The following is a 27,487-nucleotide window of genomic DNA, read 5'->3' as shown; positions in this document are numbered from 1 at the left end:
CATTTTGGGTTTAGGGGTGGTAATTGCAGTTTTCCTTTGTGTAAGGCCATAAAATGCTGAATTCATGTCATGAGCCTTATTCTGTGAACCATTTCTAGAAGGCTAAACAGTCTACTTAATTTCTATTCTTTTCTTTTTTAAAATAGAATAAGCCAAAAAAGGAAATATATATTTTTAAAGTCACAAATTAGTTGTGTCATCCTGAGCACACCGTGAGTCCCCTTTGGGTCAGTTTCCTTATCTGTAAAATATGGGGGATGATGTTGAACTTCTGTTCCAGCTCTATTATCTCAAGGTTATGTTGTCTCATCTAAAGAACAGAATTGTTAATATGATAATTTGAGAGTTTCTTTCTTTGCTCTGGTCACGTCAGTTACGCTCCCAGCTGAGAAAATGAAAGCTGATGAGCTTTATGTGCGTCATCAAGTAGCAAAGTTTATAATTCATGCTCAGTTCCTTAAAATCTTCCTGTAGATGGAACATGCAGTTAGCAGTAAAACTGAGGCAAGAAGTTGCTGTACCAGGTGCACCGTACTCGTCTGTGTCTGAGGCAGATCATGTGAAACTGATACCCAGGAGACCTTCTCACCTGCTGCCAGCTACAGGGGGAGGGGGAGGGAAACCCTTCAACCTGAGAGACTCTTCATGCTAAATGAACAAGAAGACTCACCTTCCTCCCTGTAGTAACATGTACAGGGCATTAGTCTCCATGATGCCCCTTCGCATATGGAGTGAGGGAGGATTCATGGGCAAATAGCAGCTTCTCCTGTGGACCTTGGGAAAGAGAGTTGTTAGAGAATGCAGCTCTATTGAACTTGGCGTTCAGTTACTCAAGTGGATATATTGGGGGAGGAGGATAGACAGAGGAATCAACGTAATTTTTCATCTGGGGAAATGGATTGGTAGACGAGATAATCAAGTATAGTGATTAGAGATATGGACTACCTAAGACAGGCTGCCAGACTCCTGTCATGGCTTTGCCACATATTAGCCCGTGACTTTGCACAAATTACTCTCTGTTCTTCATATGTAAAATGGTGATAATAATGGTATCTAGCTCATAGGAGGATTATCAGGATTTTATTATGAAGATTAAATGAATTAGTAGTTGTGAAGAACAAAGAATAGTTCCTGACACACAGTAAGAACTTTATGTGTTTGTTGTTGTTATTATTTTTGCTGCTATTTTACATGCTAAGCCACACATATTGACTCAAACATTTTTGGTGCTTATATCAAAGTTTGAAGTTCAAAGCTTCAGAACTCACCTTCAAAGCAATTCCATATCACAGAGTGAGAAATTTAGTTGCCTACTATTGTGGTATCCAAAGGCAATCACTTCAGATATCTTCAGAGAACCAGGTAAAGAAGCCAAGAAAGAAGAGCTTTGTGAGAAGGAAAAATGATATGGACACTCAGAAGAAATGTCTTATAACTGACATTCTAAATAATAAAATTCCCAGGGTCAATCTTTTTCAAAAGGGTGAATCTGAATTGCTTGATAAATGATTTTCTGGGACTTCTCTAACTCTCCTAAAAGGAATTTTTCTTTTTCTTTTCTTTTTTTTTGGTGCCAACCAGTATCCAGTACCTGAGAAGGTATTTTCAGCTTTCCTCCAAGATGTAGAAACAGCAAACAAGTGTGTCAAAACCTTTCCAACCTGTTTGAACAAAAAGTCATGTGAGGGCCAGCCCCATGGCCCAGTGGTTAAGTTTTCGCCCTCTGCTTCAGAGGCCCAGAGTTTGGCCGTTTTGGATCCTGGGCGCTGACATGACACCACTCATCAAGCCATGCTGAGGCGGCATCCCACATGCCACAACTAGAAGGACCCGCAACTAAAAATATACAACGTGTACCAGGGGGCTTTGGAGAGAAAAAGGAAAAATAAAAAAAAGCTAAAAAAAAAAAAGTCGTGAAAGATCAGGAAATTTGCATTCTCATCCATTGAAAGTAGTGATCAATATTCACGTATTTTCTTACTTTTTGAATTTGACATTTAAGATTTCCAGATTATTTTACTTACACAGTTCCACTGATCCTCAGAGTGTAAGAGCATAGCCTGCATTTGATTCACTTAGTGAATATATAAACACAGTTTTTCATGTGTTGATTTTTTTTCTATGACTTGAAAAGCTACAGCAAGATATTAGTAAGGTGGTTCTAGTTAGTGGCATTTGGAGGGATCTTTCTTTTTTGAATTCCCTTATGCTTTCTAAATTTTTCTAAAGTGAGCATGCATTTTTTAAAAAAAGTAATTGAGGGGCTGGCCCCGTGGCCGAGTGGTTAAGTTCGCGTGCTCCGCTGCAGGCGGCCCAGTGTTTCGTTGGTTCGAATCCTGGGCGCGGACATGGCACTGCTCATCAAACCACGCTGAGGCAGCGTCCCACATACCACAACTAGAAGAACCCACAATGAAGAATATACAACTATGTAGCGGGGGGCTTTGGGGAGAAAAAGGAAAAGATAAAATCTTTAAAAAAAAAAATAATTGAAAGCCTTTTAAAAAAATTAATATTTGCTATTTGGCTTATTTTCCTAGAAAAGAGAAATTAACTAGCCTGCCTTCCCTCTAGAAATGACCCATGGAATAAGTACATGAAGTCAACATTTTTTGTTGCTTTAAAAAGATAAAACTTTGCAATTACCCAGTTCTTGGCTCCAGCAGAGCCCATAGGTTCTTGGGTGGTTATCAATTTTAAATCTTAGGATGGTGTTATGTCAGGAAGACCTTATCTCTATACTATTTGCTAATCACTCCACATCACCCTGATTGCAAAGATGGTTCTAGATAACTAGACCAGAAAGTGACTTAGATGAAAGGATCTGACCCAAAGTGCTCGCAAATTCTTCCTAGTTGTTTACTACCCTGGCTCCAAGGTGATGGACATCTGGGATTAAATTTTGGTACGAGATAATGGAAATTTGGAAATCATACCCTACTTTCTTTTCTCTGTGTGTGTGTGCATGTTTAATTTAGGTTTTGTTTGGAAGAACATTTTACCCTGAAGTCACATGATAGTGTACAGTATTCAAGATTCTCAGTTCCCTTTACTGCAGAAACACAGTTGTATCTTCAGAAACTGGTTTTAATAAGAACAAGATGATGTAAGAAGGCATAATCCAGGTTGCGTTTTTGCAAGGTATCGGTATGCTTCTCAGAGGAATCTCTTTCACAGTCCCAGAGTGAAATTCTGGATATTTTGGTTGAGGATTATTAGCACTTTGCACTTCCTTATTTTACCATCAATGACAGCTGTAAACTCCCTGCAAATCCAGGACTTCCCTCATTTCACAAAGCATCACACAGTCCCAGCACGATAAAAGTCTAAGTCTTGGTTCCAACTTCCAGGAGCTTACAGTCTTGTCAGGGACACTCATGTGGAAACAACTGAGAAACTCTTGCAAAGCAGATCAGATAAACTCCATTTAAAAGAATATATCAAAATGCTTCTTTACCTGGGTTGGACCTTTCTCAACAAAGCCCAGCCCCTTAGCAGTCATGGGAACCTCACTTTCACAGTTCAATACATTCTCTGCTTGGTTTCTGACTTCAACCCCTCCAGGTAAATTCATGGTTTTATCATGACCTCTTCTTGTTCTCAGGATGTTTTTGCTTCCAGTAGCGTCTAAATCTTGTGACCAAATAATAACCTCAGAGTTTCCCTCATCTTCCCCTAGATCTGAGAAGATATGACAATTTGGTGGTGATTCTAGGCAGCCTATTTCTTTGTTGGTTCAGATGAGTCTTCTAAAGATGCTGACTGTAGCCTTTACATCCCGTTTCACTAACACCTATTACAGTCCTTTTAGTAAAATGAGGCCTTGAGGACCTTGCCTTTTTAGCAGCTTATTAGCAAAATCCCAGACCTCTTGCTTACAATTCAGTTGATTTACCTTTAGAACTGAATGAAATTAATGTCCATGCATTCCTCTCAGTAGCTTTTCATTTCTTTCTCTCATCATTTATTCATTCAACAGACATTTCATTGGACACTGAATTGTAGCAGGCACTGTGCTAGGAGATAGAAATATAAAGATGAACAAGATTTGGTTCCTTCCTAAAGGACCCACATCTGGTAGAAAAGACAATCAGCACATGTGGCACCTTTTTGTGAATTAGAAAAAGTCATTCCTTCCTCCTGGGGGAGACAGCTCTGCAGACGTGGCAAGTGGAGAATAGGATGGATTTCAGCCCCCTTTTGCCTCCTTGGCCAGGGACCCTTGTGTAGGGCAATAATCTGAGCAACTTTGTGCTACTATAATATGTAAACAGCATGTTATAGTACAGTGTGACAAGCACAGAGGAGAAAGGGGCTGACTTCCTGGTAAAATGAGGAGGCAGGAAGGTTTCAAGGAAGAGGTTACATGTGAACTGAGGCAGGAAGGAGCTCGTCTAGTGAAGAGGGGTGAAAGGCAGAGGGAAAATGTACAAAGCCACACAGGTTTGAAGAACATGGCATGTTTGGGGCTCTGCAAGTCATTGATGATGGCAGAGTGCTGAGTTGGGGGCTGAGGGTGGGAGAGACTCGGCAAGAACTGAAGCTGGAAGACATCGTAGGTCTAGGACCTAGACTCTAGGTTGCTGCTACTCAAAGTATAGTCCTCTGTAGGGCAGCTTTGGCATTACCAGGCAACTTGTTAGGAGTGCACAATCTTGGGCCTCGCTCAGGACCTAGGGAATCAGACCTGCATTCTAATAAGCTCTCGTTAAGGTCTGAGTAGCACTGGTTTATGTGAGAGCTGATGAGAACTAAGGGTTTGCTTTGAAGGCATATTATGTAGATATTTCCAAACATGGTATTTTTCTTATGCTTTCACAGATCTACCATCAGTAGATTTACCTCCAGGGTGCCTCATTGATATTACCTCTAACTCACAGTGATGGAAAACAGAGGCGTGAAGAAGTTAACTTGTCCATAAGCACCAGCATATTAAAACACAAGGAAGAGAATGCAGACTCCTCTGCTTGCCCTCTACTTTTCTTTCTTTTTTCTTACTATCCATGCTTGCTTATCTTGAGCCTGCACCTGGAAGGTGTAGGATTCCTAGGCTAGCAGTCACTAAGTTTGGAAAGGTGAAGTGATGGAGAAGCTTTCAGCCTGGAGGTGGTGTCTGAGCATCTTCCTGGAGCAACTGGAAAAAACAGAAACAACCCCAAAAAAGGTCCCAGGAAGAGAGGAAGGTGAATCTGATCTGTACCCAGCCCTGCTTCACCCTCATCTCTTCTGCTTCTTCCCTCTTGCCCATTCATTTATCCAACTATTCAATTATTTAATGTATATATTGAGCACCTACTGTTTGTCAGGCACTGATATCTGCATTTTCCTAATAACTGGAGGACTTTCTATATACTTTCAGATTTCCCGAGAGAGCCCTTCCCCAAAGCCTCTAAAAGCCACCGTCTTTCCTCTGCTAGATCCTCTCCCTTTCCAGCCCCAAGCTGCTCATCAGAACAGTAGGAACAGTTGAAGCTGGAAGGCTCTGGCGTTTCTGTTCTCTGCTCAACCCTCTGCATGAGGGCTTCCTTGATTCTTTTTCTCCAGGGAGGATCCTAAGGGGGAAAAATATCCAGGTTCAAGTGGGGCTTTAGTCCCTGTGGAAAAATCATTATTGGACACGACTGAGTGAGGGGCTGGCTCTGGTTTTGGTGAGCCATTGAGGTCAAAGCTGAGGTGTATCCCTACAAATTATTGACAAATTTCCCCTCAGAAGAAGATTAGGTTAAAGAGTAAGTTTGAGGTGCACAGAAGGGAACTTTGGGGGAAGGGAAACCAAAGAGAAATAACCCTTTTCCCTCTCACTGTTTCTGGGATTTCAGCGTAGAAACCTCTTAAGTTATAATGGTGTCGTCACTCTGTGATAGAAAATCATGTTACCACAAAATAGAGATGACAAAGGAAAGGTACAGAGTGTGGTGCTTTGGTGGTGTCTGGTTTGGTTTTAAATCAAATTCCACAATAAGACTAAAAAAAGCCAATTTAGATGCTTACCGCGAGTTGGTAGCTCTGCTTACATGTTCTCTCTTACTTGTTCCCGCTGGCGTTCGGTTTCTCAAAAAGTATGGGTGTAGGATCCAGAAAGGGGAAGAGCAGGTCAAGAAACATGCAAATATTGATGTTCTACCCTAGTGCCGCCAGAAACACCTTTCATCTTGGAGATGATAAAAAAAATTAACAGTCTCACTTAGAGTTACACAGCAAAAATTGGAAAGAAAATATAATCTAGACCTTCTAATCTCTCTTATTTCCTTCAGAAAGACTGCAGTAATTAAAGACTACTTTAAGTAGACCCAAGGGTAGCTTGAGTTTAAAAAAGAAAAAAAGACAAAAAGACAAAGAGGAAAGAAATAGTTTTAATTAATTGCTAGGTGAGTTATCTTAGAAGTAACCCATGGTAAGGCTGTTGCACCTGAAAGTGAGACAGTATCAGTGCTTCTTCAAAGAGTGATCTGAGCGTTTGTGTCCATCCACAAACTGTTACTGGCCTGCAAAGGCCCCTGTGGCCAGTCTTTCCTAAGAGGGCTGTGAAGGATGAGACTCTGGACTACAGATGAGCCTTTGTATGTAAATAGGATTTTGCATGAGTAGGGATATTTTTTAAGCTTAAACTGTTGAGGCAGATGTATAAAACAACTTGGATTTGAAACAAACAACAGATTTATTTCAACCTAGGCAACTGTTTGATTCCCCAGGACAGATACATGTGGCCCCTTTACTCCTATCACCCAAGAAAGTTGAGTTGATTTTGCCATAATCAGTCTGAAACTGCCTTTCTCCAAGTCTTTTTCCTTTGTGGCAGTTTTCTAAGTGGAGAGGAGGTATCTGAACCTGAGCCCCCTGCAGCTGGCATTTCAGTTACAGCTGGAGATCAGTGTCCACTGAGAGATAATCACTTATGTTTGCTTGGAAATAGTAAGCATTTCTCCCAATACAATTTTCTTCTTAATTAAGCTTTGCCTAGACTAATCCTAAAATACCCTTTCCTTTGTGGTTGGTGTAAAGAACTTTGGAGTTAGATAAACCTCTATTTGGCCCCCAAGGCTGTAACCTACTTACTGGTTGTTTTACTTCGGACATAGGACTCTCAGCTTCCAATTCTCATCAGAAAAATGGGGATAATCCTACCCATCTTGCCAAATTTGTGTAAGGGGTTACATGAAATAATTTATGCGGAACAGCCCACGGTGTGTTTGGCATAGCAGACTTCCATACATGTTAATTTCTTCTTCACTTTCATTTGGGCAACAGGGCCCAAGAAAGCTTGGGAAAAACATGGATGGTAGGTAAGGAAGGAAAAGACAGGAATAAAAGGAAATAGCCTTGGATTGTCAATCTCTAATCCTTTCAAATCAGCTGTTAGGACATTTGTATCCCAGCATGTGAAGTAATTTGCATTTTTCATGTTATTCCAGTTAGAGGAGAGTGAGCTGCTCTGACTTGTTGATCTGGAAACTGTGCCCAGTGGCCTGGTATCATGGGAGTGTGTCCAGTCACTTTGTGAGCTTCAGTTAAGCCATCCACAAGGACAAATTGTAACAGAGGTGTCCAGCTTTCAAAGGGTCACACTTCTAATTAATGCCCAAATAACTCTGAGCCTCATCCCCTCATGTGACTGCTAGAAGACCAGTCTCTGACTTCTCCTCCCAGGGATTTCTGGGAATTCCCAAGGAATGCTTAATCGAGCCAACCACTGTGGTAGTCCATCTTGGAGTTCCCAACAACAGAGAACAGACTGCAACATTTAACACAACTTTACTGAGGGAAATGTGGGAATAACAGAAAGAAATAACAATATCAAACTGGGCTCTCCAAAACTTCTCCTACCCTCACCTCCTACCCTCAATGCCTAGCCTTCTGCCATGTGGGAGGGACCAATTTTCCTGCAGACAACAGGAGTCCATTGACATGCCTCCCCTAGCCAGACCCCAAGGAAACCCGGTCTCGGGGCTATAATTCTACTCACAGTAAAGACAATCTTTTCACACAATCAGTGCCTTTTATATTCAGTGACTCATATGAGTCTTAACTTTCCCATTCCAGATTAAGATCTTGTTTTTATATTTATGTGATTTAAAAAATTATTGTTTATTTTTCCTTTAATGATCAATCTCAAATGTAATAAAATTTTCCTTCTAGAAAAAAAAATCTGTTGGCTTAGAAATAACACCTTCTCCCACCTCCACACCCCAATTCCTATTTCTAGCAATTAAGATTTCATGAAATGTTTGCCCCCAGTCTAAGCTGGTATACCTGATTACATAGGGCATTTACTGTTAAGAGCATATTTTTTGCAAATCCCAGGATTTTCACTTCTGTGTGCAGGCTTGCTCAGCAGACTGTTATCCTACAATATAGTTTTTAAGACAAATTACTATACCAGTAGATCATTCATTCAGTTCTGGCTATATGGCTGTATACTAACTGTGATAGTTCCTTTAGTATATTATCTTTAGTCCTCTCAATAATGCTGCCAGGTAGGACTCATTATTTTACATATGAGGAAATACTATGGCTGTGTATCTGGTTAGTGACAGAGCTGGCTTCCACTCAGGCGTGTACCTATAAGTCACCAGGCAGGTTGGAAAAGGTGATATAAGACTGAGCTAGGAAACTTTATGAAATTACTCCCAATTTCCTGCTTCCTCACAATATTCTTCCATGTACCCCTGATGGTTGTGAATCTCTGCAGAAGCCAGCTGTTTTTACTGATGGATAGTGTTGAACCATCCTCCAGTGTTTTAGGGTTAAAATTCAGCTTTTAGAACATGATACTTTCCTCATCTGCACCCTGAGTGCTCTGCCAGCACACCGTCTCCTGGGACTTGCCCCTCCTACAGGAACCTGTGATATTGCCACGATCTAATAACCACATGAGTAACTCCTGGCTCAGGAAAGAGCTTCCAGGATGCTTCTCCAGCAGCTGGACCAGTGTTCGTTCTGATCAGCCAGTGCCTCTGTTGGCAGGTTGGTGAAGTTTTTGAATATCTGCCCTGCCCTCGTTCCTTGTCGACTCCCTACCCATCACTGACAGTCTTTCAGGCCCAGTGCATTTCTCATTCCCATCCTACTCTCTGGAGCTTTTCCCTCCCATGGGGAGCTTCCACCTGCTCTGAATTCCTTTGAGTCTTATAGTCTGTTCCCACTCATCAGACATTTAATTGTATGTGGCTTTATTTTTTACACAACTTTTCCTTTGTGTGATGTACGTCTCCAGCTCTCTATAAATTCCTCAAGGTGGAGCATATCTAATACAGACTTTGTATCCTTCACAACATCTCACACAGTGCTGACTGGGGCTTCAAAGTCCCAAGACAGAATCTGATAGATCCTGGGGACTAGACCTTTCCCCTCAACAGCCCTGAAAGGGAGGAGAAGCTGTGGGGGGAGTCCAGTGAATCCCCAGTCTCAGTGATGAACACTCAGAAAATTAGAACCTCTGTCAACCTGGGCTTGAACTTTTCATTCTGCCTCTTAGGGGATATTGCTGCAGCCTGTCAGACTGGCATTTTCCCTAATAGCTTTCAAATGTCACATTCCAACATCTAGCATGCACTGTTTTTTTCCATCTCTTCATTTTTAGAATACTCAGAAAAGTTTTTGTGTTTTGGAAAGACCCCTCTGGCTCCCCAACCTGAATTTTCAGCCTTCAGAAGGGTGTTTCTTGAGGACAACTCCCCAGGGCACTGCTTGGAAAGGACGTGAGCAGCTCATCCTATCACATGTGTGTCATATGCTCTGTCGCAACCCAGTCATGCGTTGTGTGCAGAGGCCAACGTGACATTTAATTAGCAGGCAGAACGCTGGCAACACCAGTGCCTTTTCGAACTTTCACTTAGTAAACTTTTCTTTTAGTTTCTCTTTAGATTCTCTTGAAAATACAGGTGAAAGTTTGCACCTGACATAAGAGAAAAAACACAGGGCGTTCATATAAAATTTTTGCCCCAAATAGCATTATATTTGTTATTTGTGTGACCTTTTGATTTTCAATAGACAGATAATGAAATTCTAAAATTTCAAAATATTTTTTGAAAAATCTTTTTATTCTAAATTGAACTTAATTTTTTTTTTAAAGATTTTATTTTTTCCTTTTTCTCCCCAAAGCCCCCCAGTACATAGTTGTGTATTTTAGTTGTGGGTCCTTCTATCTGTGGCATGTGGGACGCCGCCTCAGCATGGCTTGACAAGGAATGCCATGTCTGCACCCAGGATTCAAGCCGGCAAAACCCCAGGCCGCTGAAGCAGAGCACACGAACTCAGCCACGGGGCTGGCCCCCTTGAACTTAAATTTAATAATTTAACTTAAAACATTAAGTTTAAAGATTGCAGATTAAAAATGTTAAATGTGTTTTTTAAAACCTTTCAAATACAGGAAGAATATGAAGAAAATAAAAATTACCCATAATCTCGTTACATCATTAGAGGTAATTACTCTTATTACCATTCTAATTTTATAGTTGAGAAAGCAAAGGAGAGGAAGAAAGGGAAAAAGGAAGGAGTGTGAGCTTTTAGATTTTCTTCTCAAACATGTAAAAAAAGATTCTGTGGAAGTAATACCCAAAATTTTTGAAAGAAATGTCGGATATTCTTATTCCTAATAGCATGTATATTGCCAGGAGTACCACTGCTGGTTCTGAACATCAGTGTTTCAATAATCAATAAGCTTTACAAAGCTCTGGTTTCCATATCACAGAAAACAAATATTTAAAGCAATACATATATATATATATATATTTAAATACGGAATGCTTTGTGAATTTGCATGTCATCCTTGTGCAGGAGCCATGTTAATCTTCTCTGTATTGTTCCAGTTTTAGTGTATGTTCTGCCAAAATGAGCACTTATAATATTTTACAAAAGTAAACTACATTACAAAAACTCTCGTGAAACAGAAAAGAAGGGGAAGTTACACACAACCCCACAACTTTAACAAAACCCTGTTAATATTTTAGTATATTTCTTTCCAGACTTTGTCCCACTCTCCCTTTTTTATTATTTATTTATTTGGACATAACATTGTAATTGAAAGGAAACCATTATTATAAGACCTCTCACATCATTGCCCCACTCTGATTCTCTCTCCGTCTCTATTTTTCACCTTTGCTTATTATCCTCAGGCCTCTAGTGCTTTTATAACATGTTGGATATGGAGAAATGGCTTCGGTATCAGTTAGTTTAGATTTGAATCCTGGCCCTACTAACTTGGGAAAATTACTGAGCAACTTTGTCTCAATTTTCTCATCTGACCCTGAGGATAGCACCCTCTCCACCCATCTGTGAGCATGAAGAGAGATAACATATGTAAATTGATGACACAGTGAGGAGCTCAGACTAAGTGCTCAATATATACAAACTCTTTTTTTTTTGCTTAAAATTATAATTATTTTTCTCTATAATGCAAACACAAATCACTATGACTAACTCACTGTCATTTTCTTTGACAGGTTATTTCCAGTTTGGGGTCATGTAGATAATACTGTAATTAATGTATTTTTTTCATAGAATATGAGTTTCACTTCAGTCTATGGATTTCCTTTAGAAAAATCATTGGAATGGTATTTTTGGGTAAAAGTTTGAGCCTTGACATGGTTCTTGCAACATATGCAAGTATATTTTTTTGAGTTAATTTTTTTTTAACTTGAGTAATTTGAGCATAGAGTTTTGTACCTTGCTTTTTTCTTTCAATGTTATGGCAAAGCTTTTTTTTTTTTATCATATAATTATATTTCCAATGAAACTCTCCATGTCTTTAGCTTTTTCTGTATTTTTGGATTATTTCCTTAGAGTAGATTCCTAGAAGTAGAATTACTTGAAGAAATGTATGACAAATTGTATGGCCTCTGATCTACAAACAAATCACCTTCCAAAAAAAATTGTACTGATTTATATGGCCACTAACAGTTTATGAGTCTACCAATTTAACAACATGTTCTGGAGCATTAAGTGTTATAATTTTAAAGCTTTTGCCAATGTAATGATTGAAAAGGCCTACTTAAGGTTTGTTTTGATTTAAATTTTAAATTACCTGTAAGTTGAGCATTTTATTTTCTGAATTTTAAAGCAAGGGGCACTGAGACACTGGGAAGTTGCCTGATGTGACCAGCGAGCAGCCTCATTATATTCCTCTTTGATCTGTACAACTCAACATTCCGGGCATTAGTTGCTTCCTCCGTATTTCTTGCAGCTGTTCTGTTTTAAGACGGAATTCTATTTTTATAGAACAAACAGAACTGAGCAGAAAATGTGCTACTCTCTTTGAGTTTACTTCTCTTAAGAGGAGCCTGCTGTTGAGAATACACAGTTACAGACAAGATACATGATAGGAGGCAGCTGATGACAACCATGAGCCTCCTTATAGGAAAAGAGTTTCTTGTTGGCATCATCAAGGTCTTATCTTAAAGGTCCAGAAAATTGATTCTGTCAGTACATTCAGAATTAGACTTAAAAACTGGATGCTAGCCAAACTCCTAAAAGACTTTTCTATTACAAGAAATGCCATTAACATGCAGATCAGAAGTTGCTCCAGAACATTCTATTCCTGTAAAAATGTCTATATGAGAAGTCAAATTATAATCAGGTTTCTCAATAACCACAGAATCAGGATGGGGTGGGGAAGGGGGATGGTGCCTGAAATGATTTTTAATGGCGAATGTCATCAAGCTATGTGAATCTGATGCATTCATCACCACTGGAGGGACAGACCTGACCAGTGGTAGGAATGCATGGGCCGAAGGGACAGGGACCCCTCTCCATTGGATATGCTTGGGATTCACGAACACATTTTTCCATGTTGGCCTCTTTTTCCTAGACTCCATGCACATTGCCTTCAATTCAATTCCACAGTATTCATTAAGCATCTTCTATGTGCCAATCTTTGTATTGGATTCTGGGCCTACATAAATGAATAAAAACCTAGTTCCTGCTCCTAGGTACCTCACAGACTTTTGGAGAAAACCAAACACATACATAATTACAACATACCTTATGATGAAAGCTTGACTGTGTTACAGGTCTAGGACCTCTGGGCTCTTGTCACCATGGCTGGCTTGCAGAATCTTATCTAGCTCTGCTGTGTGATGTGAGCAATTTATCTAATGTCACTGGGATTTAGTTTGCTGTTTTGTAAAATGGAGAAAATAATAGTCCCTACTTCATTGAATTGTGAAGTTTAAATGAGATGATACATGTAAAGCAATTAGAACAATGTCTGGCACATCGTATGAAAGTTAGCTATAATGATAAACTTAATTAACCTCATGATGGCTACCAGCAATATGACATGGGCAGTCTAATTCTTCAAACTCAACACAAGGAGGAACATATATTCCAAACTCTTCTCAGCACTTTGACACATCTATATGCATGACAGGTAGGAAGTATATTATCAGGAAAGGTGGGACAATCAACTTCTGAAAAATGTGACATTTTTGTTTCAAATTTGGAAGTATTTCTCCTCTGGTATTTCATACAATAGTGATATTTTTCTTAGAGTAGGCTACTGACATCTTGTGCTATACATTCCAGGAAAAGTCCACAGATCCATTTGGGCGCTTCCAACACCTCAGCACAAAGAATATCACTTTGACTTTTGTGCATCTGTCCCACGTCCAGCAGACACCAGGGCTACATTCATCTTTGGCTTCCCAGCCTAGTTGTTAACTGCTTGAAGATAAAGACTGTGACTTAGCCACCTAAAATTCCCAGCCTCTAACACAGGGACTTGTGGATAGTAAGAGCTCACCAATTGTTGCCTGATCAAATAAATGACTTTGACAATGAATATTGGCGTCTGCCTCTCCAGCATCCATTCCTATTTTTGAAACTTTCCATAATCCCCACTTTCAGTTCACATGTTCTGAGTGGAGCACCAAACTTAAGTCATCATTCACACGTTCTTCCTTTTTCTTCCAATAATCGGCTTAGGAGAGGGTATATGACATAAGCTTGTCCAGAGTTTAACCCCTGGATTTTGATGAGAATGCTAGAAAAAATACCCTGGCTATTTTGTCTTGTGGGTTTGAACATGGAAGGTTTAGTAACTACTGGCAACCATCTTGTGATCACGAGGGGAGGCCGTGTTTGAAAATAGAATCAACAAAAAGGAAGCAAAGTGAAGAGATGGTAGAGACGATCTGGATCCTGAAGACATTGTTAGAGGCCTGGACCCAGCTGCACCTTTGGCTGTTAAGTTGCTTAAGCCAATCCAAGCTGTTTTTTAAAAAAAATTTAAGCCAGTTTATATCAGGTCTTCTCTCACTTGCAACCAAATGATAAAACTGATTCAACTTGTTCTACAAAAGGCATTTAAAAATAAACTTATTTGTCCTATGCTCATGACCAAAGCAGTTCCTAACTGCTATTTTCTTGTTCCATTAATCAATAAACATATATTAGGCCCTTGTTACATGGTCAGATGCCACAAAGTTTAAGAAAGTTTCTTGTGCTACAGTCTAATTGGAATTCATAGTCTCTGTATTTTCCTCTTTTAAGGAATACATTTCCATTTACCTAGAAAAGTTTTGATTCAGGAATGAGTTGGTTATTTACCTCCTGTTCTCAGTTCCAAGACTCCCTTCCTCTGCTCCGCTCTTTCGTGCTGGGGCTGGGATTCGGCAGATCTCATTGACCATCCTCCCTTGCCAGCTAGCTTTCTGGTAAGTTCAATAAATGGGAAACCCTAGGGCACCGGAATGTGGGAGGAGAATTCCTTCCTGTTTTCAGTTCCTGAATGTAGCTGCAGCCCACAGAAAGGTAGCTGCTCTCTGCAGCTCTAATATTTAGGTTTCCTTAGTATCCACTTTTTGCTCTTTCTGCCTTCTAATATCTTTATAACCAATTCCTGATATTAAATCCACTCTGCTTTCCTGACTGGACCCTGACTGATATGGTACTTGATGCTAGGAGTGGTACTAGGAAGCAGACTCTCAAATACAGGATTCTGGAATTGATTTGCTTTGAACTCAGAGCTGAACTTTTTGCTAATGGAAAATGGGAATGGTAATCTATGGCATGCAATGGTATCACAATTCATTAAATTATCATCTATTCTTGCTAGGTTTGAGTGCCAATGGGAGGAAATCTTTTGGACATCAATTAACTGCTGCATTTGATCATTATGGTTGTAGAGATGATTACAAGGAATGTAAGGTGAGATGGCTGCTTCTGATTGCACTATAGTACTTGCAGGAAGACAATAACAAGCTCCAAGCTTTCAGCTCAGATCATCTTCAGGGCATGAGAGGGCTTCTATGTTTGTTTGTTTTTTTTTGAGGAAGATTAGCCCTGAGCTAACTGCTGCTAATCCTCCTCTTTTTGCTGAAGACTGGCCCTGAGCTAACATCCATGCCCAACTTCCTCTACTTTATATGTGAGACGCCTACCACAGCATGGCGTGCCAAGCTGTTCCATGTCCACACCCGGGATCCAAAGCAGTGAACCCCGGGCTGCCAAGATGTGGAATGTGCACACTTAACCATTGTGCCACCAGGCCGGCCCTCAGAGGGCTTCTAAGGCTGCCTAAAAGTAACTCTTATTCCTTCTACTTACAAGACAGACATGTCTAAAAAATCAGATCCAAATCAAGCATTCACAGACTGGCCAAGTCTCAAATGTGAAAGTTCAGGCAGTAATTTGGAAAGGATAGGACTCTGAGACTAGGAATGGGAACATTCAAGTGGGCTTGGATGAAGCTGAGAATCTTGAACACCCCAAGTTCCCTGAGCTTCCCTTGATAGTGGAAGAAGTCTCCCATTTCCTATTTGATGATACTAGCCTTCCTTTGCTTGGCAACCTGTAATAACCACATAGGAGGCAATTGCCTTGCACGGGGATCCCTATTATTTTTAAGCTCCACTGCTCCTAACACTCATGGCCTTCAGGCTTTTGTCTAGAGTCAGATCTGAGCATATTCATGGGGAGAAGGGCAGAGTCTGGCTCAGGAAGAAAAGGCTTATACTTCGAAAGAATCACAAGATTTTATTAAATTGATATTAGAAGAAACCTAGCTAATATATATGGGGATGGATTCTAACGGTATTAGACCAAGGAGAACAGAATGTAACATTGGGTTGGGGCCAAATTTAGGTAGCCCTGATATAATACAATTTCCATAGATTTTTGGACTTAAGTCTATGGTAGACTGTTATAGGAATACTCCCCAGGTAATCACACCACTTTGTATATCACACCCTCATGTAATCCTCTTCCACATCGATTTTTGGCATGGCCATATGACTTGCTTTGGCAAATGTGATGCAATGGAAACCTGAAAAGCGCTCGTACATTGGGGCTTACCCTCTCTTTTGCTGTTTTTGGACCAGCTGCCATGTTGGAGAAGCATGGACTAACCTGCTGGAGGAAACTTGACCCAAGCAACAGCCAGCACTGATTCCAAGACACATGAATGAGGCCATCAAGGACCAGCATCCTCTGGCAATCTGTTGACTGACTGCAAACGCATGAGTGAGACCAGCTCACCATGGGAAGCAGAAATGAATCGCCCCAGCTGAGCCCAGCCCAAATTGCTAACTTACAAAATCAAGAAAACATAAATGATAAACATAAGCCATTAAGTTTTGTTATACAGCAAAAGCTAGCTGAAACAAATATATTAACTTCAATAGCTGAGAGTTTCTCTATTTGCTTAGTTGGTTGACTGAAACCTGTGCTCAACAGTAGGCTACATTCAATGATGTTGAGCTGATAGAATTTCTCCACAATAATGTACAGGAAGGATTCTAAAGGCTTAGGGAGGTAAGAATAATGGAGTAATTTATCACATGTAACCTGTGCATCTTTCCTCACCTTGAAAGGATCCAAGAAATATTCCCTTCACTAGAGCATTGAGAAATGCATTAGTGAGGGAGCCCCAGCAACCCTGAATACCCCCAGGTGGCTGTTTTCTGTAGGCCAAGGATGAGGGTGGGAAATGCAGCCACTGAGATGGGCTTCTTGATTCAATCAGGATGATGAGATCCCAGAGTGGCAATAGAATTTTTTACTCATAGGAATCTTTGGTGGTTGGCCCTAAGAATTAAATAGATGGCCAGCCTACTAAAGCATTGCTTGATTTATATAATAGAGATCTGACTTGAGTTCCCACAACTGAGAATCACAGCTTCTTCCCCGATTCCTAGACCTTACCAGTTCATTGATCTGAAGCTCCTGGTTGAAGAGAAAAACTGGACCCCTTGAGAAAGAACCCTGTAACAATGCCACAACTACTTTCTGTAGATCTTCCTCCATGCTATCCCAAAAGGGACTTGAAATCATTTACTAAGATGTCTGTGTATGGAGGAAATGGAAATACCCAGATTTTTCAGGGATTCCTAAACATTGCTTTGAAATGACACTAATCCTTAGGAACCCCAAATAGCCCTGTGGTCCACTAGTGAAAATAGGTGCTTATAGTGGTCAGGTGATAAAAAGAATTTGGGCCAATTCCATCTCATCATGGATCTGTGACCCACGCAGCCATTAAAAATTATACTTAGGAAGATTAGTCAACAACATGGGTGTAAGCTTATAATCCTATGACAAATTTGAAAAAAGGATAGAAAATTACATGTTATAACTCTAGCTGAAGTTATAGATGTGTCTAGACAAAGAACAAATGCTAACAGCAAAAATGAAAATACTTGTGTTGGACGATGAGGTCATAGGTGATTTTTGTTTCATCTTTCTCAATTCCTCAAACTCTCCCAAATGCTATTTTTTGCTTCCTTTGTAAAAGGTACTTTTTTTTTTAAAGACTTAGAACTTATCCAACTCTTTTGTTTTAAGGATTGCAATTATATACTTTTTATTCAATCATGTTAAGGTCATAAAAAGTAAGAATGTTAAGTGTAGCCTTCTCTTCAGTATTACAGTGAGTCTCAGAGACAATCACGCACGGGGCACCTATCACATAAAGAGGCTGCAGGACTGACAAAATCCTACTCTCTCCCTGCCCTCCACAAGTTTACAGTCTAAGGGGCATGTGCTCAAATCCTCATGATTCAAAACTGAGAAAGATAACTGCTTCAGAGAGGGACAAAGAAAGCATTGCTCTGCCCAAAGTAAAGAGAGCTCATATTTAATTGGAGAAAATCAGAGAATATTCATGAGCAGAGCTGGCATCTGAGGATGAATAGGATTTTCCGGGGAGAATTGAGGTCCCAGAAAGGACGTGTCCCAGAAAGGAGGTGTTCTGGGTGGAGGCGACAGTATAAACCATACTTGAGGACTGGTGAGCCCTTTGACTTTGCTGAAGAATGTACGGGAGAGTCTAGGGGACACGAAACCCATGCTGATAGACCTCAGCTGGGAATTCCTTGGAGCATAGCTCACTGCTCCTTTAGCAGTAGGATTTAGGAGAAATATCCTGCAGACAGATTAGCTTGATAGTGTCTGGGCACTGACTATTTGGCAAGGGCTAGTGGCTAGTACATAGGGGGATTACCGATGATACTTGATATTTATCAGGTATTTACCATGTGCCTGATGCACTAAGTGCCTGATAAAGGAAGGTACTAAATACCTTTCTTACATTATTCATTTTTTAGATAAGGAAACTGATGCTTAGAGAGATCAACTAACATATCCAAAGTTGTGTAACTCATATATAATTGAGTTGGGGTTGGAATCTCCGACATCAGAGCCTGCACTCCCCCACCCTCCCACAGTGCCTCTTTGGAAAGAGTAAAAGTGAAATTAATCCTCGAGCAGCAAAAGAGACCACAAGGCACATGTAACTGGTAAAGTCCCCACTTAAAGTCGCATCCCGTGGGAAATCAGGGCACGTTACAGGGTAGAATGAATATGGTTTCATCACCCTAACTTCATCCCTTCCAAGCTAAAGAGGCAGTGTTAACCAAATTTCTTAACTTCTATTCTTCAGTTTCCTTATCTTTAAAATGGAGACATAAATAGTGCCTTTTTTCAGAGGGTTTTGAGAGAATTCATTCCAACAATATGTATAAAATGCTAAACAATATGGGGCATATAGTGAGTACTTGATAAATGTTAGATGTTAGGATGGTATGCTGTAGTATAGAACATTTCTTACGTTAGGACACACTGCTTTAGGGTCTTCTTCCCTGAAGAAGCCTAAATCTCAGGATACTGGGGCTTGGGAGCCCTGTCCCTATTTGGTTTTCTAGAAAATAGCCCAAATCTAGGACCAAAGGTGGTATTTTGACAGAAGCCATTATGCCACCAGGTTCCTAATAGAGTCAAACACCACCACCCAGTATGCCAATCACACATCTTGGGGGAGGTGGGGCCCCACATAGGTGGGCTTGCTTCTTTGGGGAGGAGGCCTTGTCTGCCTGCCCTGATCTCCACAGCATTCGAAGGTGCTATTCCTCCAGCAGGGACCCCAGACCAACACATGGGACCTGGGAAACCGCCCTGGGACCCCACTCTTCTGAAGAGGGCATCAAATTGTGCCTCAAAGTCTTTCAAACTTGTGGGAGTCAACTGGCTTGATGGCATATTAAACTTACTGACCTGGATGGGCCTTGAGGAAACCACTTAGCCAAAAGTAGAACATCTGGAAGACTTTGAAGAATAAACTATTAAGTTTTATTCTTCAGAGGCATTCTTTGATTTGTATAGACCGAGAATTGAGAAACTGGGATGTCGTATAATTTGTCTGTTACTCATTTTCACACCCCTTCATTCCCAACCCCAAATTCTTTTTAGTTTGAGCACCAGTTAAAGAGTTTGCTTTAGGCCCACTAAGCTAAGACTCTGTTGTACTTGGTAATGTACACATTTGGATAGTTTATGGGTCAACTCATGTCCTGAGATTCGTGGCCCCAGCACAAAGACCAAATTTAACGTGATTAACCTGTTGTTGCTGAGTCCAGTTACCCTCCACTTTGACGCACATGTAATGGGATCCCACAGGATTTCTGTAATACCAACCATCAAAGACCTTGACTAGAGAGTATCACTGTATCACAGACGTGGAAACTGAGTCACTGAAAAGTTAAGTTTAAAGTCATATAGAGAACCAGGAAAGGAGCCCTAGTTTGGGACTTTGACCATTATGACTACTTATCTGAAATCTTTGCAGGCACAGCATTAAGAATGCCAAAATTTTTTAATGTATATCATTGATTTCTGAAATTAAAAAAACAGAATTTTTTGAAGGAAAGATGTAGTTTAAAAAAACACCATTCAACACAGTGCTATTACAGTTTACAATAAATGCTTCGTGATTTGGACCTCACAAAAATACTCAACGGCTTTTCTCCACATCTTGTAGTTGGCCCTTCTGTGTCCTTAAATGCTTTCTGTTAATTAGAACTCCTCAGATGCTTTCAAGATTCCAGTAAACCATAATACATGTCAATTATGGCTTGACTTTGTATCAAGCCCTATCTGTGAGCTCATAGTCTCAATAGGCTTTTCCAGTATCCAGAGGGAACTATGGATAATTATTAGCCTATTGGCAATCTGTCCATTTCTGTAACTGGAAATTTACACTCATCTCTGCTTCTGGAAATCATTTTGGAACCTTAAAGGGAAATAATTCCCTTTGTTTTCAGTCTGGCAGCAAGAAGGAGCCTCAGGACACTCACAGGGGCCTAGGACCCAGTATGGTCATTTCTAAAGTGCAATAGTGCTTGCTTCAGCCACAGGCTGCAGACATGAGGGGTCGGATCTGTAAAGGGGCGGGCTGCCTGACTTCCTTTGAGCACACCATGGCCAGGTGCTGCCTAGTCTTGCTGCAGTCTCCAGATTAAAGTGCTGGGTCATCCAAAGGCATTTGAAAAGTACAAACAAGAAGCTCTGCAGGCCAAAGTATTCTTGTTCAGAGTCCAGAGGCTTCTTGAGGATATCCCATCAGGTCACCCCAGCTCCTGAGACCGCAGGTTCAAATCTGGGAAGAAAAGTCCACAAATAGGAAAATCACTCTTCTGATTAGAAGATACATAACTTCTCAAAATAAGATTGGAGTGAGAAACTACTTCAGAAAAAAAGCTCATCTATCTGGAGGCAGCATGGTTCAAAACCTTTCTTTTTACCCTCTCTACCATTGCTCTAGTCCGTCTTCAGCCTCTCTCTCCAGACCTATCGCAGGAGCCTTCTCTCCTGCATCCTCTGGGCTGCTGACAGTTCAGTAATCCTGGACCACAGTTCCTAGGGCTCTCTCTTCAAAACCTTTTATAGTTCCCCTTTGTGGCAGATATTTCCATTTATTCCTGCAGATGCATTCTCCACCCTGTTCTGCCCTGTTCATGACCCAGGGGAATAACATTGTGGACTGCATCATTGGGCTCTCTTCCCTCTGGCTTCCATTCCCTTCTTACCCTCCACCTGGGGGAGAGAGGCGATTGCAGTGAGTAGGGGAGTAAGGTTGGGGTAACTATTCCTCAGCAACCTCCCAGACAGGTTGCAGCTTGACTTTATCCCTCTGTTAAATGTCACAGCTCCTTGTGGGCTCCCTTTCCTATTGCTGTTTTCACCAGAGTTCTGGTAACCGTTCCCTTCCCTTTCCCCTTCAGGCCTAGGCGTGAGAGCACTGTCTCAGTGTTTGCTAGTCCCAGGGTGCTGGTTTCCCTTAACCCTGCTCATATCTTTGAAAATAGTGAAAACTTGTAAACTTGCCTCATCACCCCTTCTGAGTATGTGCTCTGTTTCCTGCTGGGACCTGATTGAGGCACCCATGCCTGGTGAGTAAAATCTAATCTCCTTGACTTGGAATTCATGGCTCGTGATGGGGCCCCCAACTGTCTTTCCCCTTATCTCATACCTGACTCTTTCCAAACTAGGATCTCCTGCCTTTTCCTACAGATGCCCCACCTCTTCCTGCCTCTCTGCCTTTCCTCTCTATCTAGAATAGTCTGTTATTTCTGTTTCTGTCTGGTTCAATGTCACATCCTCCATGAAACCTTTCCTTTTCCCTGATTATCCCCAGCCTAAAGTGATATTTTTTTCCCCATCTCTGAGCTTTCATGTGCTATTTATACGACTTATAAAGCCATCGAAAACTATAAAAAATACACAGACTTCTCACATCATTAAAAATTCATAAGCCCAGGAGAGTGAGACTGTTACTGACTCTCCCAGAGGCCCTCGACTCCCTCCTGGGACAGCGGTGCTCTGAGCAGAAAGGAAGTTTGGCATGGAATGGGCATTTCTAGGGATTCTGAAGATAGGTAAATAAGGTGGGTTTTGGAATAAAGTGATAATTTGAGAGCTACATGATTTTCCAAATATGTTCCGAGAAGCACAAGATAGCTTAGAAGCCTTTGCAGGGACCTATGGTAGAGTGGTTCATTCCACCACTGTTTTAATCTGTTTCTGTGAGATGATAGAAAAATATACATATTGGTCTCTGCTCCTGCTTCCTGGAATAGAATTCCAAAAACCTTTGTAATTTCCTAAGTGATAAAAGCAATAGGAGGATCTTTTGTTCTGATATTTGGTCTATGACTCTGGTTCCTGTCACAGAGCTCCTAAATCTATTGGAATTTCCTGGCTGATAACAGTGTCTTTTGCTCTAATGAGGTGATTCTTTGTGTGTGTGTGTGTGTGTGTGTGTGTGTGAGGAAGCCTTACCTTGAGCTAACATCTGTTATAAATCCTCCTTTTTTTTTCTTGGCTTGAGGAAGATTAGCCCTCAGCTAGCATCTGTGCCAATCTTCCTCTACTTTATATGTGGGATGCCTCCTCAGCATGGCTGATGAGTGGAGTAGGTCTGCACCCGGGATCCAAACCTGTGAACGTGGGACACAGAAGTGGAGCGTGTGGAACTTTAACCAGTTGGCCATGGGGCTGGCTCCCTAATGAGGTGATTCTTGATGGGCTTCTGGATGAGGGCTGGTCACTGGAAAGTCTAAGCTACAATTAGAAGCTTGGTATTTTCAGCCCCACTCCCAATTCTCCAGAGAAAGGAGAGGGGTTAAAAATGGAGTTAATGGTTGGACATGCCTAGGTGATAAAGCATCCATAAAAATCCCCAAAGTAGGGGTTTGGAAAGCTTTTGGGTTGGTGAACACATGGAGGTGCTGGAAGAGTGGTGCATGGGGAGAGCATGGAAGCTTGAAACCCCTTCCCACATATTCATTTCTTCCATCTGCAAGTTCCTCTGTATCCTTTATCATATCCTTTTATATAATAAACTGGTAAACAGTAAGTAAACCATTTTCCTGAGCTCTGTGAACCACTCTAGCAAATTAATTGAACCTGAGGAGGGGATCATGGGAACCTCAGATTTATAGCCAATTGGTCAGAAGCACAGGTGACAACCTGGACTTGCCATTGGCATCTGAAGTCGGGGGGTGGGCAGTCTTATGGGAAGACTTTAACTGTGGGATCTCATGCTATCTGCAGATAGAGAGTGTCAGAATTGAGTTAAATTGTAGGACAATTTAACACCCTGCTGGTGTTGCAGAGAATTTCTTGGTGGGAAAAACCCTCATGCCTCTGGTGTCAGAAGTATTGTGAGTGTGGTAGTAGTGTGAGAGTAAAGGAGAAACACAGGAGGTGGACTGAAGTTTTTCCTACTCAGTATATATAGGTATTTTGTCTAATATTTCCTTTATAAAAGGGTTATAATGGCAAAAAAGAAAAAAAAAGATCAGAAACCACTGGAATAGGAAAGGGGAAAGGAGATCCCTCCATGGTGCCATGCTGATGTTGTGGTCAGTTCTCAGTGGACATTCTTAAGGGGAAGACAAGAGACTCATGGAAACAAAATAAAACAGAAAGACATACAGATGGGATCAATTGCTAGGGGGTATATAGAGAGTTGGCCTCTTTTAATTTTAACCAAATTATGCCAATGAAAACAGTTTTTTCACTATCTTGTCTCCAATACTTGATGTAAGAATCTTAGCTGACTAGTGTCCTTAATTCATCCTTATAATTCCCACACAGCCTACCTGACACAGAGTCTTGCAGATAGCAGCCACTTAATACATGTTTGAAAGTGAATGAATAAATAGCACTATACTGGAATCACAAGACCTTTTATTTTTCTGTCATTATTTCATTCAAGAAAGTCACTTAAGATCCCTTAGCCCAAGTCTCACCATCTCTAAAATGAGGAAGTCAAGTTACGTGGTCTATAAGCTCTCAGAAACCATGGCTTGATGACTAGAATAACTCTTTTTAAAGGAAGCATGATAAATATCTATGGTATCAGAATCCACTCCCAAAGTTATACTGGTTGACAACTTCATTGCCTGCATAAAAGCAAGAAGCCATGGGCCCAAATAGCAGCACAATCAAGTAAGGTTAGCTGGAAGAAGAACTTCCACAAACTGAAAGGACAGTGTGCCAGACACAAGGACTCAGGCAGTTTCAACTCTAGCTCTAGTTCCACCACTAAGTTATAAGATGACCTTGTGCAAGTCACCTCATCTCTTACATCCTTGGAGTATGCATTCACCCCTTCTAGGCTGGCAGAACTGGGAATCTCTGAAAGGCAACTAAGACATTGATATATGTCCTTGAAAGAGGGTATAGCATTTTCCTCCCTAAAGTTGACGAGGACCCAATGAAGGATCCTATATAATGCATTTGACTGCTGGGATTAGAGAGGTGAGTGGGGCATGGTTAAAATTGCTTCAGAAAGTATCATTATCCATCTAACAAGCACCCCTGGGTACTTACAAGTGGTACATTGGGAAATTTAAAAATGCATTAAAGTACAAAAAAAAAAATCAGGAAACATAAAGGAAGAAAACAATACAAGTTTCCACAACATAAAGACAATGATTGTGGGCATTTTAATGATTTTACTTCACTTTTTTTGGGAGAAAGGGAGTGTGGTGGATATATTAAAAACATTTTTAAATAGAGAACTAATGATATGGTAAGTATATTTGGGAGTTTTTGTCATAAATGGATGTTAAATCTTGTCAAATGCTTTCTCTGCATCTATTGAGGTGTTCATGTGATTTTTCTTCTTCATTGGTGTATCATATTGATTGATTTGAGGATGTTGAACCATCCCTGTGTCCCTGAAATAAATCCCACTTGATTGTGGTGTATGATCCTTTTAATGTATTGTTGTACTTGATTTGTTAGCATTTTGTTGAGGATTTTTGCATCTATGTTCATCAGTGATGTTGGCCTGTAATTTTCCTTTTTTGTGTTGTCCTTATCTAGTTTTGGTATCAAGGTAATGTTGGCTTAATTAAATAAGTTAGGAAGTGTCCCATTCTTTTCAATTTTTTGGAAGAGTTTGAGAAGGATAGGTATTAAATCTTCTTTGAATGTTTGTTAGAATTCACCGGAGAAGTTGTCCGGTCCTGGACTTCTATATTTTAAGAGGTTTTTGATTACAGTTTCAATCTCTTTACTTGTTACTGGTCTATTCAGATTGTCTTATTTCTTCTTGATTCAGTTTTTGGAGGTTGTATGATTCTAAGAATTTATCTATTTCTTCTAGGTTATCCAATTTGTTGGCACATAGTTTTTCAAAGTATTCGTTTATAGTCCTTTGTGTTTCTGTGATATACATTGTAATTTCTCCCCTTTCATTTCTGATTTTATTTATTTGAGCCTTCTCTCCTTTTTTCTTCATAGGTCTAGCTAAAGGTTTGTCAATTTTGTTTATCTTTTCAAAGAATCAGCTCTTAGTTTCATTGATCCTTTCTATTGTCTTTTTAGTCTATTTTATTTCTTTCCAGTCTGATTTTTATTATTTCCTCCCTTCTACTGACTTTGGGCTTCATTTGTTATTCTTCTCTAGTTCTTTCAGATGTGGTATTAGAATATTTATTTGACATTTTTCTTGTTTCTTGAGGTAGGCCTGTATTGCTATATACGTCCCTCTTAGTACTGCTTTTGCTGTATCCCATAAGTTTTGGTATGTTGTGTTTTCATTTTCATTTGTCTCTATGTTTTTTTTTTTTAATTTCTCCTTTGATTTCTTCATTGATCCAATAGTTGTTCAGTAGCATGTTGTTCAGTCTCCACATGTTTGTGACTTTTCCAGCTTTCTTCTTGTAGTTGATTTCTAGTTTCATAGCATTGTGGTCAGAAAAGATGCTTGATATGATTTCAATCTTCTTAAATTTATTGAGACTTGTTTTTTTCCCCAACATATGGTCTATATTTGAGAATGTTCCATGTGCACTTGAGAAGAATGTGTAATCCACTGCTTTGGGATGGAATGTTCTCTATATATCTATTAAGTCCATCTTGTCTAGTGTTTCACATAAGGCCACCGTTTCCTTATTGATTTTCTGTCTGGATGATCTATCCATTGATGTAAGTAAGGTGTTAAAGTCTACTACTATTATTGTGTTGCTGTCAATTTTTCCCTTTAGGTCTGTTAATAGTTCCTTTATATACTTTGGTGCTCCTATGTTAGGTGCATATATATTAATAAATGTTATGTCTTCTTGGTAGAATGTCCGTTTTGTAATTATATAATGTCCATTTTTGTCTCTTGTTATCTTTTTTGACTTGAAGTCTAATTCGTCCAATATATGTATGACTACACCCCCATTCTTTTAGTTGTCATTTGCTTGGAGTATCATCTTCCATCCCTTTACTCTGAACCTGTTTGTTTTTAGAGCTCAGATGGCTCTCCTGGAGGCAGTATATTGTTGGGTCTTGTTTTTTAATCTATCTAGCCACTGTATCTTTTGGTGAACTCAATCTATTTACTTTTAGGGTGATTATTGATATCTGAGAGCTTAATACTGCCATTTTGTCTCTTGTTTTCTGGTTGTTCTATATTTCCATTGTTTCTTTTTCCTTATATTTCTGTCTGCCATTTGAGTTTGGTAGTTTTCTGTGATATGTTTCTCTGTTTCCTCTTTTTTATGTTTTGTGACTCCGCTCTGATTTTTTGTTTTGTGGTTACCATGAGGTTTGTATAAAAGATCTCATAGATGAGAGAGTCCCTTTTCTGCTGATAGCATCTTATCTCCATTAGCCTATGCAGGTTCTGTCCTTTACCTCTTCCCCTTCTATGTTTTTGTTGTCACAAATTATCCCTGTTTGTATTGTGAGTTTGTTATCAAATTGAAGTGGTTATAGTTATTTTTGATGCTTTCTTTCCCTTTAGCCCTTATGTTATAATTAAGTGTTTAATAAGTTATTCTGTTATAGGGTTGCAATTTTCTGATTCTGTCTATCTATCACCTTGCTCAAAACTTTGCCTTTTCATTTCAGGTAGGAGGACTCCTTTCAACATTTCTTGTAAGGCTGGTCCAGTGGCATAAACTCCCTCAGCTTTTGTTTGTCTGGGAAAGTCTTTATTTGTCCTTCCTATCTGAAGGATAACTTTGCTTGATAGATTATTCTTGGCTGAAATCCAAGATTCTTGGGAGAAATCCACTGATAGCCTAATGGGGGTTCCTAAAAGTTCTTTTCTTTTCTTTGTTCACCCTTAATATTCTTTCTTTGTCATTGACTTTTGACAGTCTTAATATAACGGGCCTTGGAGAAGGTTTTTTTGCATTGAGATAATTAGGCGTTCTATTAGCTTCACATACTTGTATATCCAATTCCTTCCCCAGGTTTGGGAAGTTCTCAG

At 40.1% G+C, this 27,487-nt stretch overlaps 1 protein-coding gene, 1 long non-coding RNA gene and 1 other non-coding gene across 8 annotated transcripts in view; 1 reads left to right on the top strand and 2 right to left on the bottom strand.

Annotated features, from left to right (window-relative positions):
• LOC102148834 (uncharacterized) overlaps positions 1-17,838 on the top strand; it is a 38,673-nt gene extending 20,835 nt beyond the window's left edge. For 3 of the 4 annotated variants that reach the window (XR_289369.4, XR_011431219.1, XR_011431218.1), the window contains 3 exons: positions 14,558-14,651; positions 15,053-15,144; positions 16,317-17,838. This is a non-coding gene — a long non-coding RNA (uncharacterized lncRNA). The remainder of the gene's footprint in view (positions 1-14,557; positions 14,652-15,052; positions 15,145-16,316) is intronic. The other variant, XR_002803228.2, reaches the window with a different exon arrangement.
• Positions 10,732-10,838, bottom strand: LOC111770266 (U6 spliceosomal RNA). The gene has a single exon (XR_002803424.1). It is a non-coding gene; the product is annotated as a U6 spliceosomal RNA (small nuclear RNA).
• A 2,226-nt stretch (positions 17,839-20,064) lies between the features above and the next one.
• Positions 20,065-27,487, bottom strand: part of PDCD1LG2 (programmed cell death 1 ligand 2) — a 70,403-nt gene continuing 62,980 nt past the window's right edge. For 2 of the 3 annotated variants that reach the window (XM_070248292.1, XM_005604992.4), the window contains one exon: positions 20,065-20,866. In XM_070248292.1, coding sequence (XP_070104393.1) covers positions 20,861-20,866 — 6 coding nt within the window. In that variant the 3' untranslated portion in view covers positions 20,065-20,860. Of the gene's footprint in view, positions 20,867-22,548; positions 22,707-27,487 lie in introns of all 3 variants that reach the window. The other variant, XR_011431216.1, reaches the window with a different exon arrangement.

The sequence above is a fragment of the Equus caballus genome, chromosome 23 (genome assembly GCF_041296265.1).
Source record: "Equus caballus isolate H_3958 breed thoroughbred chromosome 23, TB-T2T, whole genome shotgun sequence".
Taxonomy (NCBI): domain Eukaryota; kingdom Metazoa; phylum Chordata; class Mammalia; order Perissodactyla; family Equidae; genus Equus; species Equus caballus.
The sequence above is the reverse complement of the archived record's forward strand: the minus strand, read 5'-3'. Positions and strand labels throughout refer to the sequence as shown.